This window comes from Ursus maritimus (genome assembly GCF_017311325.1).
Source record: "Ursus maritimus isolate PB19 chromosome X unlocalized genomic scaffold, ASM1731132v1 scaffold_X1, whole genome shotgun sequence".
Taxonomy (NCBI): domain Eukaryota; kingdom Metazoa; phylum Chordata; class Mammalia; order Carnivora; family Ursidae; genus Ursus; species Ursus maritimus.
In genome coordinates this window covers 82,015,792-82,035,655 of record NW_024423319.1, presented here as the reverse complement: position 1 = coordinate 82,035,655, position 19,864 = coordinate 82,015,792, and the positions used below count along the sequence as shown (strand labels likewise).

The following is a 19,864-nucleotide window of genomic DNA, read 5'->3' as shown; positions in this document are numbered from 1 at the left end:
ACCTGAAACAAATATAACTTTGTATGTCAACTATACTTCAATAATAAAAAATAGAATTGGTAGTAACCCAAAAGGTGAAAACTACCCAAATGTCCGTCAACTGATGAATGGGTAAACAAAATGTGGTCTATCCATACAATGGGTATTATTCAGTCTGAAAATGGAATGAAGTACTGATACGTGCCAGAACATGGATGAGCCTTGAAAACATTATGGAAAGTGAAAGAAGCCAGACACAAAAGGTCACATATTGTATGATTATATTTATATGAAATATCCGGAATTGGCAAATCATGGAAGCAGAGAATAGCAGTTATAAGGGTCTGGGGCTGGGGGGGGGGAGTTACATTTACTGGATACAGAATTTCTGTTTGAGATGATGAAAAATTTCTGGAAATGGAGAACGATGATAATTGCAAAACATTGTGAATGAACAATGCTACTGAATTGTCTAGTTTCGAATGGTTGAAATGGTACATTTTATGTGTATTTACCACAATGAAAAAGGATAAGTGTAAGGAGCTTGAAGGTCATTGTCATAAGCCTCATGTTTTCCTCTCTGCACAGGAGCCATGGATAACAGAGGCTTTCAGCAGGGGAGTTTCAATAGCTTCCGGAGCAGCTCCAGTGATGAAGACTTGATGGACATTCCAGGGACAGCTATGGATTTTTCCATGAGAGATGATGTTCCTCCCTTAGATGGAGAAATAGAAGGTATCATTACTGTTGATGACAGTTTATCTTTTTAAAAATTATCTTTTTAATGTACACACAGTAAAATTCGTTTTTTTTCTGGTGCAATCTTATGAGTTTTAACACATGCAGAGACTTTTGTTACCGCCACCACTGACAGGATACAGAACCGTTCCACATCCTAGAGAGTTCCCTCTTGCTAGCCCTTTGCAGCCAGACCTCCTCTACCCCCAACCCCTGGTGGCCGCTGATCTGTTCTCTGTCCCTGTATTTTTTTTCTTTTCTGTAATGTCATATGCATGGAATCACATAGTATGTCGCCTTTGAGACTGACTTCATTTGCTGAGCCCAATGCCTTGGAGATTAAATCAAGTCGTTCATTCTTTTTTTTCTTGCTTAGTATAGCCTGAATTGGGATCACTGGGTCATGTGGTAAATCTATGTGGAACTTCCTAAGAAACTGCCAAACCATTTCCTAGAGTGGCTGTACCGTTTTATATCTGAACTAGCTATGAATGAGAGTTCTACTTGTTCCCCATCCACAACAGCTCTGGGTATTTTCTGTAATTTTTATTTTAGCCATTCTGATAGGTGTGTAGTGTTATCTCATCATGGTTTTAATTTAATTTCCCTAATGCCATATGATGTTGAACATCATTTCATGTACTTATTTGCCAACCTTGTATCGTCTTTGATGAAGTGTCTGTTCAAATCGTCTCCCTTTTTTATAATTGGGTTTTTATTATCTGGAATACATTTTTTTTTAAAGATTTTATTCATTTGAGAGAGAGAGAGAGAGCATGAGCAGAGGATAGGGGCAGAGGGAGAAGGAGAAACAGACTCCCCACTGAGCAAGGAGCCCGATGCAGGGCTCAATCCCCAGGATCCTGGGATCAGGGCTCCTGGGATCAGGGCCTGAGCCAAAGCCACTTAACTGACTGAGGCATGCAGGAGCCCCTGGAATACATTTATAGAAGGAGAATTCCCTCCATCTATTATTTGGTTATCCAGTAACATCATTCTTTTCAATAATTGCATATCAGTTCATGGTATAGTGGTTCCATAGTTTATTTAACCAAGTTTCTATTGATGTACATTTCAGTTTCCAGTCTTTTGCTGTTATAAACAATGCTGCAGTGAACACCGTGTGTGTGTGTGTGTGTGTGTGTGTGTGTGTGTGTGTGTGTGTGTGTCTGTGTCTGTGTCTGTGTTTATCTTTTAAGTATATTAGAACATTTCTGTGGCACGAGTGTATGAGTGCTTATTTCCCCACAGCCTTGCTGGTGCTGAATATTAGAATTTTTTCATCTTTACACCTTTGATAGGCAAAATAAATAAATCAATAAATTTTCATTACTTTAATTTTCACTTTTTTAGATTAATGAGGTTGAGCATATTTTCATATGTTTACTAACCATTTAGATTTCTTTTTTAAAACTACTGTCTGTTTCTTTAACCGATTGGGATTGCCATTCTCAACATAAAGTCAGAGGATAAGAAACTATGTCAGAATTTATCATTTAGCAAATTTGTATTGGAGGCATATGACGTTGCAGAAACTTTGCTAGGTTCTGGGAATTAGCAGGGCTTTAAGGCACCCTTCCTACCTTCATGAAGTTGATTCTAGCTGGCTAAACAAACATACGTAGTTATGAGAATACCTAACTCTTAGAGTCATTTTCAGGATTAAATGAAATAATAACACAAAGTGGTTATAATTGTACCCAGCCTCGAGCTAATGCTCAATAAAATGTTAGCTCTCATTATTATTGTTAGTTTATTTCTGTTATAACTGTATATTGTAAGTGTTGTAACTTTTATAAGAACTTAGCAGTGGAAGTATTCTATGTGTTTGTGTGTGTCTAGGATTGGAAAAGATTTCACAGAGAAGGTGTGTTTGGGAAGGGCCTTCCTTGAAAGATAAGTTATTTGGTAGGAAGGAAGAAGGGCTTTCCAGGTAGAAACCAAGCTTTTACAGAGATATCAACAGGCATAATATACAGAGGTATGAAAAGGCAGACTATAAGCCCAAATAAATAAATTAGGGCTTTGAATATCACGCTAAGAAGTTTGAATCAACTTTGTATTCACTGTGAGGACAAACTCCTTCACCCATTCATTTGACAAATACTTTTTGAATACCTACTACGAAGCCGGCACTATTGTAGGCGCTGGGGATACAGTGGTGGGATTAACATAGGTAAGATCCACGTTGATCTGGAATTTAGATCTAGTTGGATAAATGAGTAAAGAAACAAGACTACTTGGTTATTTACCCATTATAATAAGTGCCAAGATAGAAATAAAGTGAATGACAATAGAGGATAACTGAGGAATAATACTTTAGAAAGGTTAGAAAGTTTGAAAGGTCCGGGAAGGCCTCTCTGAGGAGGTGACCAACTTGGGAAGAACATACCAGTATGAAAACCACAGGTTCAGAAGGATAATAAGAAGTTGTCCTGTAAAGGTGCCTCAAGACAGTAACAGTAGAAGAGAACCCCTGAATTTAAAGTTCATAAAAGAAAGGTACTCATGGTTTGGTAGTTCATGGTTTTTCATATTTGCTTCCTTCTGTGAAAGGCACTTGTGTTTGTGTATCCCTTTCACTTACGTGTAGTTAAAACCCTCGCAAGTCGGTTATAGCAATCACTGGCTGTGGTGAAGTGGTCACTTAGGGTTTCCATCAACTTAAACCGGCCACCTCTAATAAGCCTTCTGGCTAATCCAGAGTGGTTTAGCTTAGTTATCATTACTGCTCTAATCAAAAATGATATCATATAGCATCTGTCTCACCAAAGTACTTGTTGTGTTCACGTTGCTCTCAGTAGGTGATGGAGGCAAGCGAGTATCCATCTATTACTCCTGTTTAATAGACCCGAAAGCTGAGGCGGATGAGATTTTGGCATTGCTTGTGATTGTAGAATGTGTTTTTACACGAGGAGTCCTTTGCCACTTTTCACTTGCCTTTACAAGAGAATTACTGCTTGCGGTTTACAAGGTCTGACCGTAAAACAGCAAAGCTGTTTTCTATGAGCCACACACAGAAATCGGTCCATTTACTGTACCCTGTAGTGATATAATTTTCTTGCTTGCTTCTTAATTGTTCTTACTTTATTTAGTGTTGTCACCTGGGATTTCCTCATGTACACAACAACAACAACAGAAAAAAGGTCATAAAGTCCTTGACGGCGGTGGTGCGGCTGTGCATAAAATACTACATTTTGTACCGGGCACAATGGCACGTACTAAAAAGATTAGTTAAAAGGAGCTTGAAAGGCAGAAGTGGTTCTTGTTTTCCAGATGGCTAGAGGGATTGATTTATGAGGAATGAATACATAAATAATGCATGGCATGGTTAAATGCATCTGTGGTAGTGTTATAGTAGTCTGTAAATGAGAAGAAACATAAACATGGAGGTCTTGAAGAAGGGGAGGGGGAGGGAAATAGAAAAAAGGGTTTGAGTAATAGGAAAAAAAAATTCAGAGCTGCGCTCGTCGTCCCTCCGTTCTCACTTGCCTGCCTCTGCAGCCTGGACATCATGGTTGGTCATTCATTCATTCACCCATTCTGTTAGTCAGTGTTTAGGGAGCACCCAGATCTTAGGAACCCAGCCCTGTGCTGTTTTTGTAATGCTCATCAATTCCCTTCTTTCCCTCACCTCCTCGTCTTCCCACCTCGTGTTCCTTGCTACTCCTCTCGAGTTGTTGCGTGAGGAGACCTTCCTGGCAAGAGAGAGCCACGCGGGTAAAGGCAGGGCAGTGTGAGAGAGCCTTTTCTTATCAGGCAACACAGAGTCTGTGCATCTGCGATCCGAGGCTCCTGGGGCCGAGGTGGTGGCGGTTGGAGCAGGAGGGAGGATAGCAGGGGATAGGGCGGGAGATCCAGTTAGAAATCTGGGTGGGGTCTAGACTGTCTGTGCTTCTGGACCTTATCTTGTAACCAAGGAGTCGTCCAGTGATTTAAAAGCAGAGGAATGATATGATCAGATTGGGGTTTTCAGGAATTTATGGCAGTGTGGAGGGTGGATTTGGGGGAAGAGTGGGTTGAAGACTGGGAGACCAGTTAAACTGTTATTTTAAAAAAAATCTAGATAAAAGATCAAATGGCCTGAATTAAGACAGCAGGAACAGAGAGAAAGGAAGAATAACTTCTGGAGAAATTTCTAAAGGGGGATTGATAGGACTAATTTGATATGGGGAATAAACCGGCAGAATCCCAGATGACTTCAAAGCCCAGGCAGGGTGTGAGAGCCAGCAGAGTCCCCCTCATGTGGGAGAACGTGCCCAGACCACCCCTGCAGGCCTCAACATCACCTCCCAGTGTCCCAGGGAAGGGAAAAATGTCTTTGAAAATGAAACAGACGACAGTGTGTGAAATCCGTCAAGGAAGCTGTGAAATAGTTGTGTTTGTTCGGCCGTGCTGCAAGGAAAGATCGTAGTATTCCTCCAGAGAGAGGTGCAAAACATCTTGGGCCCCGGCTCGCGGGCTCCTGTCAGCACTGCAGTTGACTCAAGCGATTGTGTGGATGGCACAGACTTTTCTTTCTTTTTTTCTTTTTTTTGTCCTTATTATGATAAGGAAAGGGACTTTAGAATCCATCACCCTCATAATACGCAAACTTCCCCTAAATACTTAGCCTGGGCAGACGGTGATTGTTACTGCTGCTTTTTGAGCTTGTTGGGGGGGAGGGGAAGTGGCCTGTAGCAGAAGCTCTGGGGGGGCCATAAACCATACCAGTTTTCTTGCTGAACCCTCAAAATGAGGCTTATTATGATGGCCACAGTCTTTGAGGGCTTCCTTCAGGTTCCTTGATAGGAAAATACCTGGTCACATTTTAGAACCTGTGCCGCTTTATCTCTTCCCACTTATTTATTTACATTTTTGTCTTATTTAAAGAACATGCTTTATTCATAGTTACTTAGTTTTTACCTGATGTCCCAGCCAGGATACCACATGACATTTAGTCTTCATGTCACCTGGGGCTCCTCTTGGCTGCCATGGTTTCTTAGACTTTCATTGTTTTTGATGACCTTGACAGGTGTTTTTTTCCGTAGTTTTTAAACTTTATTACATACCTGTCTTCTCCCCCCCCCAGTTTTATTGAGAAATAACTGATACACATTGCTGTGTAAGTTTAAGGCTCACGGCATGATGGTTTGATTTATGTATACTGTGAAGTGATTACCACAGTGGGTTTAGTTAACATACGTCATCTCCTATAGGTAGAATCAAAAGAAAAAAAAACCTTTCTCCTTATGATGAGAACTCTGAGGATTTACTCTCTTAAAGTCCTATATATCATACAGCAGTGTTAACTGTTAGCTATAGTCCCTCATGTTGGACATTCCATCCCTAGCGCTTATTTATCTTGTACCTGAAAGTCTGTACCTTTTTGACCACCTTTCTCCAATTCTCCATCCTCCCACCCCCTGCCTCTGGCAACCATAAATCTGATTTCTTTTCTATGAGTTCATTTTTTTTTCTTTAGATTCCACGTATACGTGAGATCACACAGTATTTGTCTTTCTCTGACTTACTTCACTTAGCATAATGCCCCAGTGTCTATCTGTGCTGTCACAAATGGTAGGATTTCCTCATTTTTTTAGATAGCTGAATAATATTCCATTGTATATGTATATGCCACAGTTTCTTTATTCATTCATCATTGATGGACACTTAGGCTGTTGCCATGTCTTGGCTATTATAAATAATGCTGTGGTGAACATGAGAGTGGTGTTTTCGAGTTAGTGTTTTCATTTCCTTTGGTTACATTCCCAGACTGAGTGGAATTAGTAGATAGTAGGGTAGTGCTATTCGTAATTTTTTGAGGAACTGCCATACTGTTTTCCACAGTGGCTGTACCAGTTGACAGTTTTGAGGATTACTGGTCAGGCATTTTGTAGAATGTCCCCCAATGGAGATTTGCCCGATGCTTATCTCATGATTAGACTGGGGTTATGGGTTTTAGGGAGGAAGAGTAGAAGTAAAGTGCCATTCTCATCACATCGTATCAAGGCTATATATTGTCGATGTGACTTATGGCTGCTGATTTTAACCTTGATCTTCTGGCTGAGGTAGTGTGTGTCCGCTTTCTCCACTGTAAAGTTACTTGCTTTTCATCCTTTCCATGATGTACTCTATGGAAGGAATTCACTGCATAGCCCACACTTAAGAACTAGGGAGCTATGCCCCACCTCCTTGAGGGTAAAGTATCTACAGAAATTATTTCGAATTGGTCTGCATGGGACAGTGGTCTGTTCTCTCCCATTTATTTATTCAACTACTATTTACGTCAGTACGGACTCATTTGTTTAAACTTTGGGTTATAATCCATTTCTACTTTATTTTGTTCAAATTTTTCCAGCTTTGGCCATTTGGAGCTCTTTCAGTTTTCTGTTTCCCTTTGACACAGCCCTGTCACTGGGGGGTTTTCTTGGGCCCTTACTTTCTGGCACTACAATGTGCCATTTCTCCAAGGAGTCCTGGTACCCTTTAGTAGGGAATGGTATTAGAAATGAAGGTATGGGCAGTAGGTGTGCTCATTTCTACTGGGGTGTTGTTGCTTTAGGCACTCTCAACCACTCAGTAAAAAAATATATGTGTATGTGTACTGACCTGTGTCTACATATATATCTATAGGTAGATATATTATCTATGCGTGACCATCTGTATCTACATTAAGCTAAACACGAGATCATACCCATGTCTCTGATTCTGCTCCATTGACACATGGATCATTCTAGCCTCCTCCCCTGGCTTGTTTGTAACCTCCCATTCCAGGTAGTGAGAAACTTGGCTCCCACCATCCACCATCCATTATTTAACTGTTCTCTTCCAGTGTATGTATGGTGCTTGCTTTCTTTCTTTTTAAATCTTTTTATAAAAGATTTTTTTTATTTGTGAGAGAGAGAACAGAGTGAGAGCGAGCGAGAGCGCAGAAGCTGGGGGGAGGGACCCTGAGCAGGAAGCCCAATGTGGGGCTCCATCCCAGGACCCTGGGATCATGACCTGAGCTGAAGGCAGATGCTTAACCGGCTAAGCCACCCAGGTGCCCCCATGTATGGTGCTTTCAAATCGTTAACCCTTACCTTCCATGAGAAACTACATTTTTAGCTAGAATATAGTACTTACACACAATTTTTTTTGCCTTTAGTCTTACACACTCCACTCAGTTCTAGTTTCTTGGACCAGCACCTTTTTCCTCTATACCCCCTTCCGTGAAGCTGTTTTGCAAATTTGTAATATAGATTATTCTGTCACATTCTGCATTTCATCCTGGGGTTTAAAAAAAACCTTGCATACATTAAGGTCCATTGTGCTATAAAGTTCCATGGATTTTGACAAATGCATAGCAACAGGTATCCACTATTATAGTGTCATGCAGAATAATTTCACTGCCCTAAAACAAATCCCCTGTGCTTTACCTCTTCAGCCACCTCTCTTCTGAGCCCCTGGCAACTACCAGTCTTTTTTTCATCTCCATCAATTTGCTTTTTCCAGGATGTCAGTAAATGGAATCGTACAGTCAGTAGGCTTTTCAGATTGGCTCCTTTCACCTGGCGATATTCAGTTAAGGTTCTTCCGAGTCTTTGTGTGCATTGAGCTCTCACTCCTTTTCATTACTGAATAGTATTCCATTGTCTGGATAGATGGCAGTTTGTCTGTCCATTCACCTATCTACTGATGGAGATCTTGATTTCTTCCAGCTTTTGGCAATTATGACCAAAGCTACTATAAACATCTGTGTGCAGGTTTTCGTGCAGGTGTAAGTTTTCAAGTCAGTTGGGTAGATATATCGGTGTGTAATTGCCATATTATGTGGTAAGACTATGTTTAGTTTTGTAAGAAATTGTCAAACTGTCTTCCAAAGTGGCTGTACCATTTTGTATTCCTACCAGGAATGAATGAGAGTTCCTGTTACTCCACATCTGAATGATTGGTGTTGTCAGTGTTTTAGATTTTAGCCATTCTAATAGGTAGGTAGTGGTATCTCATTTTTCAAAAAGATTTTATTTATGTATTAGAGAGAGTGTGTGAGCACGAGTGTGGGGAGGAGCTGAGGAAGAGGGAGAAGCAGACTCCCCACTGGGCAGGGAGCCTGACACGGAGTTCAATCCTAGGACCCCGGGATCAAGACCTGAGCCTAAGGCAGATGCTTAGCCGACTGAGCCACCCAGGCGCCCCTCACTGTTGTTTTAATTTGCATTTCTCTAATGACAATGATGATGAACATCTTTATGTTTGCTCTTTGCCGTCTGTGTATCTTCTTTGGTGAGGTTTAGGCCTTTTTTTTTTAAGATTTTATTTATTTATTTGACAGAGACAGCCAGCGAGAGAGGGAACACAAGCAGGGGGAGTGGGAGAGGAAGAAGCAGGCTTTCAGCAGAGTAGGGAGCCTGACGCAGGGCTTGATCCCACGACCCTGGGATCACGCCCTGAGCCGAAGGCAGATGCTTAATGACTGAGCCACCCAGGCGCCCCAGGTTTAGGTCTTTTGATTTTAGATCTTTCTTCTTTTCTAATATATGAACCTAATGCTATGGATTTCTCTCTAAGCACTGCTTTTGCTGCATCTGACAGATTTTGATATTGTATTTTCATTTTCATTTGCTTCAAAATAGTTTGTAATTTGTCTTGAGACTTGTTTGGCCCATGGGTTACTTAGAAATGTGTTCTTTAATTTCCAGGTAATGAGGCATTTCCCAGCTATTTTTAAAAATTGGTTTCTAGTTTAATTCCATTGTGAATTTATGGTAAAGTGGCCACACATTGGGCTGTTTAATGGATGGTGTAACCGTCTGTGCCAGAGAGCGAAAATTTTGTAGTGTCCTTGTTTTTTTTTTTTTTAAGATTTTATTTATTTATTTGAGAGAGAGAAAGTGAGAGACAGCATGAGCAGAGGGGGGAGGGGCAGAGGGAGAGGGAGACGCAGACTCCCCACTGAGCAGGGAGCCCAATGATGCGATGATGCGGGATTTAGTCCCAGGACTCTGAAATCATAACCTGAGCGAAGGCAGACGCTTCACTGACTGAGCCACCCAGGTGTCTCCTGTAGCATCCTTGTTTTTGTGTCACCTCTTGATTTTGAGTTTCCTTTAAGTGCAGCTTGTTGAGAGACATTCTGTGGCTCAGTTCTTTCAGCTGCAATCCACTGTCATTACACTGGAGCCCTCTTGGCCTCGTGGTAAGGTATGTAGGAGCAGGTCATTTTATAATTTTCTGTGAAATCTCCGTGTCTGCTGGGCCTGTGTCTTATGGCTGTGACCATCACATGGTTTTGTCCAGTGGTACAGTTTTTGTTTTCCCTGCCCCATACTTCTGTTCTGACCACAGCATTCCCAATCCATTTCCTGGAAGCCCTGGCCCCTGTTGACTACACTTTTTTTCTCCTTTGGGTGAGACAAAAAGGTGGGTGGGGGTGGGGCGTGGGGGTGTAGAGAGGTGGGGGGTAGGGGGTTGTGTGCACCCGTGTCTGCTGGAGTGAGAGGAATGCCCTTCCCCCAGTGGGGGTAAGGCTAAGGCAAAGTATTTCCCCCTGGAACATAGGCCTTTGGTATAGAGAAAGCTCCAGGGAATTTCACAATGATTACTCTTCCCCTCCCCTGGTCAGAGCCAGGAGGGATCTTTCTCTTATCTTCACTGTGAGAACTTGGTCGGGTTCCTGGAGGTAGAGCCCACAGGCGTGCAAGCCTCAGAAGTTTCTCTCTGTCACGCAAGTCTGCACTCAGCCTCCAGCAGTTCGTCAGCATTGCCTTTCAGGTGTCCCTGCAGCAGTTTGTGGTTCAGCTGGTCTCTACTTCAGGTGAGCAGTCTCTTTGTGTCTTTTTGGATAAACCCTTCTCTGCAGATTTGGCCATTGCGCTTTCCCCCTGCAACCCTCATTCTCAGGCAGGTCCGTGAAAAGCTCGTGACTTTTCAGTCTGTCCAGCTTTTTCTTGTAGGGGTGGGAGTGACAACTTCTAAGCTCTTCACTTGGCACAGCTGAATCTGGAAAGCTCCGCATGTGTTTTTCAGTCAGTGGAACCACTTTGGTCCCCTCTTGAAGGAAAAAACAATATGTAGAGGCCCTTTGTCAGTACTATAAATCCAGAGCGGATTATTTTTAACCTTACCTTCTTCCAATTTACAGCATGGGGTAAAGGGCTGCTGTAACATTTGAGGAGTGCATGTGAGATGTTTCTGGAGTCTGTGGCTAGCAGCTACTCCACAGATCCGGTAGCCCTATTGGTAGAGCTCTGGTTAGCCGTATGCCAGAAGCATTGGGTCCCAGGTTGTCGTTATACTTTGCTCATGAGCTGAGTCTTACTTTTCTTTTCTAAGGATCAGTAGTGCCATTTTATGATCCTGCCAGAAGAGTGTTCTCAGATAACTAGGCAGTCAAAATACCATTTGGAATTTTTCAAAGCTTAAGGTCTTCTCAAGTCATTCAGCACAATATATGAGTGACCAAAAAAAAAAAAATCATCGCCAAAATGATAGAATATCAGAGTTGGAAGGGACCTTAAAAATCATACTTGCTGATCCTCCCTCATTTTACAGACGGAGAACCTGAAAGCCACAGAGATTAAGGCAATTGCCCAAGGTGGTAAAACTAGTGATTTGTGGAGCGAGGGTTAGAATCTGTGCCTTCTCACTGCTGGACAACAGGGCCTGAGGCAAAGCCTTTCTTCCCATTGCCTTTCATTTAAAAACTTCGTAAGCCATCTTCCTCTGGGGGCTTTCCTCCTGGTGTTCTCCAAACACTGTCACCTGCTTCATTTCTAAAGACTCCGGTGGTCTGCCTCTCAGAATGAAAGTCTGCCCTTTGAAATGTCCTGTCTCTGCTCTTCTAGCTGTGCTATCATTTTTTTTTGGTCATTATTTTTCTTTTCAGAAACACCACGTAACACATAGATAGACCTCGCTATTAAAGATTCAAACAATGCACATGTATATAAAATGTGAAAGACCCCCCGCCGTACTTCCCACTCCAGAGATAACTGCTAAAAATAATTCAATGTGACTCTTTCAGTTCTTTTCCTCTCCAGTTAGCACATACACACACACTTTTTAAAACATTCTACTTAACTATTTTGTGACTTGCTTTTTTCACATGCGTTTGAGGGATTTTTCTATTTTAATTCACATCAGTCTACTTCTTCCCTTATGCTGTTCCCCCATTACTGGACTCTTCCATTGTTTCCAGGTTTTTGCTACTACTAACAGTTCTGCAGTGAATAACGTACACACATTGGTGTGCCCAGATATGTGTGTAAGAGTACTTCTTAGATTTTATATCTATAGCCTCATTATTTCATGCTGTTTTCATGAGTCCAAGAAGAATCTCCTAACTGGTATTTCCTTTGCAAGTTTTTGCCCCTGCCAAAGAATAATTGCTAATCTCTTGTCCCCAGCTTCCTTCTGGAGATTAATAGAGAGAAACCAATGCAGACTTAGGACAGAAGAAGCAGAGAACCGCTGTTTCTGAAACAGTAATTACAAGTTACTACACAGGACTGTGCTAGGCAGGAGGTTTCCCAACCCTGGGGTATGTTATGTGCATTTTAGGGCAGCGTCTCCCCACCCATGACATTCCCCAGTCCCTTTGTCAATCCCATAAATGTGTAAATTTGAGAAGAAAGGAATGAAGAGCAAGTAATGGAGCTGAGGGATGTTTTGCTTTCGTGGACAGCCCCCTCAGCCACTTTGTCAAATCTAGACCCCCTACTTCCAGTTCTCCATTGATTTTTGTGGCATTCTAGTCCAGCGGGAGCCTGCTGACACCAAGCCATAAACCCACATGCCATTTCTCCCACATTTGGTAACTCTGGTAGTTAGCACCCTGGCTCCAGTGGTAATGAAAGTGGGTTGGGTTGGGTTGGGTTGGGTTGGGAACTTCTAGATTAGAGCAGATGCTGGGAGTAGGAGGCATAAAAGTCACACCCCCACGCAAATGTCTACAACCCAGTGGGGAGAGAGCTGTATCCATTGGGAAATGGGGAGTCCAAAGGTGGTCTTAGAATCTAGATTTCTCCTTGTCTCCAGAGTCTTTTCCCTAGCCCTAACATGCCTCATCTTCCTGTATACTTCTCAGAATCTTCAAACTTCACTTAGTAGATTTGTTGCTGTTTTTACAGTCCCATTACCCTCATCTCTCACCACCTCTTATTTTCTAATATATATTTTTAAAGATTTTATTTATTTGTCAGAGAGAGAGAGAGCGCACAAGCTGGGGGAGCAGCAGGCAGAGAGAGAAAGACGCTTCCCCTGAGCAAGGAGCCCAATGCGAGACTCGATCCCAGGACTCTGGGATCATGACCTGAGCGGAAGGCAGACACTTCACTGACAGAGCCACCCAGGCCCCCCTCATCATGACCTCTTATTTTGTCTAGCTTTCAGCAGAGTTGGGATAGAGAGCTTCCTCTTTGTTGTCCTTCCTGCCTCTTAGACAACTTCAAGTTTTAACCTCCTGTGAACGGAAACCAAAGCAGTCAATCCTGAAATGAAACGTATGCAAACCAACACAGGCACTGACCAGTCAGACTGGATGTCACACGTAGCACTAGGCAGTGTCCTGGGGCCTCCTCATGTTCCAGCTGCTGAAGCATGGGAACGTTCAGGAGCTTTCTAGGGGATGGTTGGCGGGGAAGAGTCCTCAGGAAAAAGTAGTTATTTATCTATAGCTCTAGAGGTATTTCAGTATTTATCAACCAGTGTGGCTGTACAGATGGGTATCAGTGGAAAGTCTCCTTGAGTACTGTCCCAGGGGCCAAACTAAGTGTATTAAAGCATGACATGGTCCTGTGATACTCTCCAGGGCTTAGATGGGAGAGCTACTCCAGCCCCTGGGTCTGGGTAAGCAGGAAAGCAAACTAGAAGTGAAATGGAGGCACAAGTTGATAGAAAGGTGCTAAAAGTATTGATTAATTATTGGGGCTTTAACTGTAATGCAGTCTCAGACCTAGGGATGAATGGAATGCGGAAGGGTTCATAACTTTCTGGGAGATCTAGGATGGATGAGCCAATGAAAGAAGGGAAGGGGCTGCAGGTATGGAAGTGAGAAATGGCATACTATAGACTCTTAGTACATGCCGTTGAATGAGGGTAAAATTTAAATAACCACATGAATATCTGCTGACGTATGCTAGGTAGAGTGTTGAATTTTTTGTAGGTGTCATTTCAGCCTTGCAAACATACAATATATCACTGTAAAAACTGAAATACATTTTAAAAAATGGGACATTTTTCGGGTCCTGTGATACATACCAAGAGCCCTGCCCCATTTCTCTGACCGTTTCTTTCTTGTGGCTGCTGCCAATGAGTGAGCCCTCCGGCAGCTGCCATATTACTAAAGCAGTATTTCAGGGTCTGTGCACGAGGGTTCTTTCTATCCTTTTTCCCCTTGTGGTTTTGTTAGTGTTTAACTAGTTCACTTAATCAGTTACTGTTCAGCCCCCCAGGTAAATTTCTAGTGGCATATTGGTTAGGGATTGAAATAAACATGACTCTCAAATTGGAATTTCTTTTCTTGTATTTTATGGGGTTGTCTAGTTTCAAGCGTCATGTGATTTTTAGGAAAAAAAAATTAGAACGTAGTTTCCATAAAAGGAAAGGAGCTAAATGCATTCATTTATATGCCTCCTCATTCAAGCAGTATGTTTCTAAAGACCCATTGTTAAGTTTTTAGACCTAAGTGTAACCTACCAGAAAAGTTGTTTAAATGTTGACTTTTTTTCTGACCACTTTTCTGGACGTTTTTTCCCAGGCTCAAGTGGTGCAAATTACCCTTTAGGGGCTTTTAAAAAATTATTTAAATTGAGATCTAATTGTACTTTAACTTGAATCATTTTCCTACTAGAGTATTAAATTGTTTTATATGTAACTTAGAGCACACTGTGCCTTCAAAAACTTACTTGGGTTAAGTTTTACCTTTTTTTGGTATGGAAGCAAAAAATCTAGACTTAAGTGCCTCAATATGACATTTAGGGTCCTTGTTTAATTTTATTCTTTCTTCCTCAGCAGAGAATTTACACACCAGAAGCTTAACTCTTAATACACTGTTTTTTGAAAAGCCCTTTTGCATTTTGTGACTTTCTTTGTACCTCAGTAGTTGGTCCCGAATGGGCTAATCTCTGCTGCCATTCTTGACAACTAAGTTTTATAAATTTACCATTTCTTTCTAGTAAGTTAAAAAAAAAATGCTAAGAAAAGAAACCAGCCGGATATGGGGTATGACCCGCAGTTTAAGCTATTTGTCATCCAGTTAGATACAGGTACGTCCGTGAAAGAGTGGAAACAATTCAATCCCTCTTGCTGATGAAACTGAAAATGGTTGTAATATTATTGTTGTCATTATCATTATGCACTTTTAAGTATTTTATTTGTCCTAGTCTAAAAATTATGATGGATATTTAAAAATTCCGGGTCTACACTTGTGCCAAATGTCCATTAAGTGGCCTTCCTCTGCTGAAAGATTTAAAAACAATATAACACTGTATGTTAACTACACTGAAATTAAAATTTAAAAAAACAACATTGTTATAGGAGCCACTGACATTTTAGAAATCAGAAGGTGATCTGATCACATCTGTGTTCCAGAAGCATTACTCTGCTTGTCCCCAAATGTTAACTATACTATTGGGTTTTAATCATAGGCTGCATTACAAATTGATAAGCATTTCTTGGTCTTACTTTCACAATAATATCAATTGACCTATGCCTGGCAGTCTGTATCAGAACATATGCTAGAGATTATAAATTTGGCAGAAAAGGGAATTGTTAATTAAATTAAATCTCATTTTGGTATAAGGACTGCATCATAGCTACTAGACCTAGTTTTCAAAAGAAATAAATTTACGTGGAATAATAAAGTCCCTCCTCTAGAAGCACTGCTGTAACATTTGAAACATACATGAACTTACATGAGCAGTTATTATAACACGGTACCAGTCCTACAATTCAGTCACCGTACATTGAAGAACTATACATTTTATAAATACCCAAACATACAGTATCTTGAAGTGTAAGGTCATCTAGGGAGATAACGTAAATCTTATTAGATACTGTAAGTGAATTCCACGGTTACCTTCAGAAACTACAGGTAGGACCCTATTTAATACAGAATGACTTCGAAGGAGGCTTATGAGTCTGGGCATGTTATTCTCTTTGAGTAAGATAGACACCCTTTTCTAAAAGCACAGTTGCATAGCACCGTCACCCACAAATTACTTTCGCAGTTCATTTTGATTCTTCTCATTAACGCTAGTTGAGTTCATCAAGAGACTGAGATGTTATGATAATGATGGACCAGACCCAAAGCGCACAGGCTTCACAAAGTCCCTCGCATTTCATAAGGCTTTGTTGTATTAACATTTCAGGATGCATCGGGCCCTAAGATGTGATGAGAGGGATCACAACATTTCAGAGCCCTACATTTAGGTCTGATTATTGGAGCACACTGACTGGATTAATGTTTAACAGCAGCTGTCCTGCGGATTCACTGAGGAAGTCGAGAGATGGCTATTTCATTCTCCTTTACTCTACTGGCCTTATTGCCCCGTTAATTAAGACCTGCTGAAGAATAGCCTTAGGAATAGGGCCTGGGAGGGGAGAGCCTTTTAAATAATGCAAATGTAATAGCGAATTTATTTTCACAGCTGAAATAGCTAGTTTTACCCAGTGTGGATTAGTGAGATCAGATTTGATGTTGCTTTCTGGGTAGAGAACTAATGCTAAGAAACAACTCATTTTCTTGACTGTAATCTGAGCTTTTAAGTTACTAGGTGCTGTTAAAGAGCTGAGCTTGTTTGGTAAGTTCACGTGCAGTTCTGTTTTCATAGTTTTCTCTAACTATGATGTATACACACTAAGACATAGAACATATGCGTCCAGTTTAAAGAATGATTATCACATGGACACTCAGGTAACTAGGGCTCAGATCAAGACAAATTACCAGCATTCCGGGAGCCCCACCCTCACCACATGCTCCATCCGGAAGGCGACCCCCCTCTCTCCTCTGGGGAGCTACCGCCTTTACTTTTCTCACTTTCTGGCTTCTCTTTGTAATGTGGCAGCTTACATTTGCACCCTAAAATGACGTAATTTAGGTTTGCCTGGTTTCGAACTTTCGCGGATAGAGGTGCGTCATGTGCCCCCGTGTCTGGCATCTTTCACTCAGCGTCACCTGTCTGAGATTTTCTCCATGATTTTGCTCTCCAGGGCATTTTCTTTAAAAAGCCTTTTCTGTACTTGCCCCTCTCCCTTTTTTACTTAGGATCCCTGTAACTCTTCTAAATGCTCTCAGATACTCCTACTTTGCCTCCTTGGATTTTCTTCTAACTAAGGTCTAAAGGCTGAAACTTGTCTGGACCCCAGTTTTGTGAGCTGACCTGGCCGCGCCAGTTTAATGGCATTCGTTTAGCTGAGACTACATCTTTAAGGCGTCTGTGCTCGGTTAAAAATCTTCCTTTCTCCAAGGCTGGTCCAAGGGTCTGGTCACGTGACTCCACCAGTGACATCACATTCTGACCGCCGGGGAACACTGGTGGTGCTTTAGGTGGCATTTGTTCCTGCGAAAGGCAGAGAACGCAGCAAGTGCCCTTCTAAAGCAGTGCTTCCCGGGGCCCCTTCTGTAAAGGCTCCGCAACCTAAATGACCAAATGCAGGCTGCCAAGGTTATTTCTTCCTTGAGGCAGAAAAAAAGAAAGCTGTGATTGAAGGTAAGCAGACTTGAGCCCAGCCCAGGACCGAAGTGTGACCCCAGGGAGAAGGGGATCTGGAGAATCACAAGCAGTCTGTTGTCGGCTTCTAATCACTGCCTGCTCTTTTCAGAGCTGCCTGACAATTTGCGTTTCTAACAGGAGACTATCTACAAAGAAGGATGATGCAGTGCTCATGTTACCTAGTGATGTAACAGGATTCTTTCTTTCCTGTTAGGAAGCTGTTGCAGATCTTCATTGGGTCTTAATGTCCTTAGAGCTGGGGACCTCCTTTGATATATAGTGTAACCTTAGATAGCAGCTATTGGGTGCTTTTAAAAATCAGTTTCACAAAATCCTCTCTGAATTTCTCCTGAAAGGAGAGACCTTAAATCAGAGCAAATTCATTTGGAGCATTAACCTGCTTTAAAAAGTAAATTTCTGGTAGTTTGGGGTCCTCTGTTCTTGTCAGCATTTGTCTCGAGAATTTAAACAGCTTGTTTTTCTTTTCTTTTCTTTTTTTGCCCCTCTCACCATACTTTATTTTCTCTCTGCCCTCCTTTCCTAGCTGGCTGTTTCCCTCCAAGCTCTCAAACACACAGCATTAATCTTTATCAGTATGCCACTGACACGATAGGAAATGCTGGGCTGGTGATTCAGCAGCCAACCATTTTACAGCCAGGTAGGCTTGAAGATATGGAAAGGACTTTGGTTAGGGGTTTTAAGATTAACTTGTTCCCCTCCTCCACTCCAGCCCCACCCCCCACTCTCAATAGGATTTGGATTCTGCAGGGCGTTTCCTTTTAAATGTGTGTGTTGCTGGTGAAAGGTAAGGCCAATGAGGTATTTGGAAGACTGACAGTTTGTAAATCAGGCGCAGCTTGGGGGTTAATTCCCACTTCCCCTACGAAAGTGCTGAAGTTGTCTGTAGGAGTTGAGAGTGAAGATGGGGACGCGGATGGGGGGACCTGAGTGTCAGCTCAGGCCCACTTTGGCCTTCTCTGCAGAGGGATTCATCACCAAACAGTCTGGATAAAGCTTTGTCCCTGCCAAGGTTGACGCTGCAAATGGAAGCTTTGGCTGGTTGGGTTCATTGATAGCATTACTCTGCATTTTTCCTCAGTGCGCATTTGCATAAATTCCTGAATACTGTTCTACATTTTGTGTTTAATAGAGAAATACTGTTTCACCAGAGGGTGGTGGAAATATTTGGAACAAGTTTGTCAAGCAGTACTAAGTAACTTTGTGTGTGTACAGCTCCTGAGTTTGAATACTTCTTTCTCATCCCCATCGTTTCGGCAAATAAACTTTGATTCCGCTGATATTTATTGAACATCTTGGATATGTGTTAGACACGAGAAGGCAAGGATGACTCACATAGAGGGCTGCCCTCAAAGAGCTTCCGGTCTAGAAAGGAAGACAAAACATTTGCCTAAGTGGTTGTAATAGAAGCGCTGAAAGCAAAGCAGATAAAGGACTGCGGTTGGGCAAGTGGGTATGTTGCTTCCATTGAAGGATCAGGGAGGGACATTCCATTGCCAAGCCGCGCACTGGTCTTTGAATCTCTACTTGTCAGTCTTAGACCGCACTGGTCTTTGAATCTCTACTTGTCAGTCTTAGACCGTTCTGACATACTCAGTAAACGTTTCTACAAGCCCATTACATCAGGGATCAAAGTCTTCCACCTATTGAAGGGAAATATGTACATTCCAGCCAGCTTAACTCGTGAAGAGGCTGACATGCTTTCTTTGGAGTTCCCACTCAGGCAAAAGCCACCTCCCAGAATTGAATCACTGCCTTACACATGCAAAATGGTTTCTGATGTGGTATGTCTGCAAAGACCTTTGGCCCTTTGTCTCCCTTCCGTAAAAGAAACTGGAATACCTCAGCTGCTCCGTGCTCCCGCATTTTGTTTCATAAATCCTTTCCCAGTACACTTCAACTCCTGTCATTTCTCCCTTTGTTCTGTCCTGCTCCTCTGTCCCTTTCCATTTATACTGCCTTAAGGCCCTCGTCGTTTTGTGCCTAGACCACAGAAACCTCTAAATGTGATGGACGTTCCCATCAATGATTATATTGCTTTAACAGCACACCCTACCTGTAATCATCCCGTGCTTTAAGGACTCACCTTTTGGTACTCGGCAGGGAGGCATTAAGATGTCCGGAGTGTCTGAGGTCCTAATGTCTGTTTCCTGTTCAATGCAGAGGACAAGTCATACAATGGTGGAGGAATAGGGTCTTCAAATAGGATGATGGACTTCTTGGAGGAGCCAATCCCTGGTGTGGGGACCTATGATGATTTCAACACAATTGACTGGGTGAGGGAGAAGTCTCGAGACCGGGATAGGCACCGAGAGGTAAGAATGAAGATGGTACGCGAGTTAAGCGTCAGGAAGCATGAGGGAAAGAGGTTGTAGATCCGTATTCTTGATATGTATGCTTTCCTTCAGCCCAGGACGTGGCTGAATCTGCTGCCTACTGGCAACGTAGGGTTT

The 19,864-nt window shown here is 42.1% G+C and overlaps 1 protein-coding gene across 1 annotated transcript in view; it reads left to right on the top strand.

The window, feature by feature from the left end:
- Nucleotides 1–572: 572 nt before the first annotated feature.
- The window catches only part of CLCN5 (chloride voltage-gated channel 5), a 39,912-nt gene continuing 20,620 nt past the window's right edge, over nucleotides 573–19,864 (top strand). Inside the window, exons 1-2 of the mRNA XM_008690162.2 lie at nucleotides 573–714; nucleotides 19,575–19,726. Of these exons, the coding sequence (XP_008688384.2) occupies nucleotides 573–714; nucleotides 19,575–19,726 (294 nt within the window). The remainder of the gene's footprint in view (nucleotides 715–19,574; nucleotides 19,727–19,864) is intronic.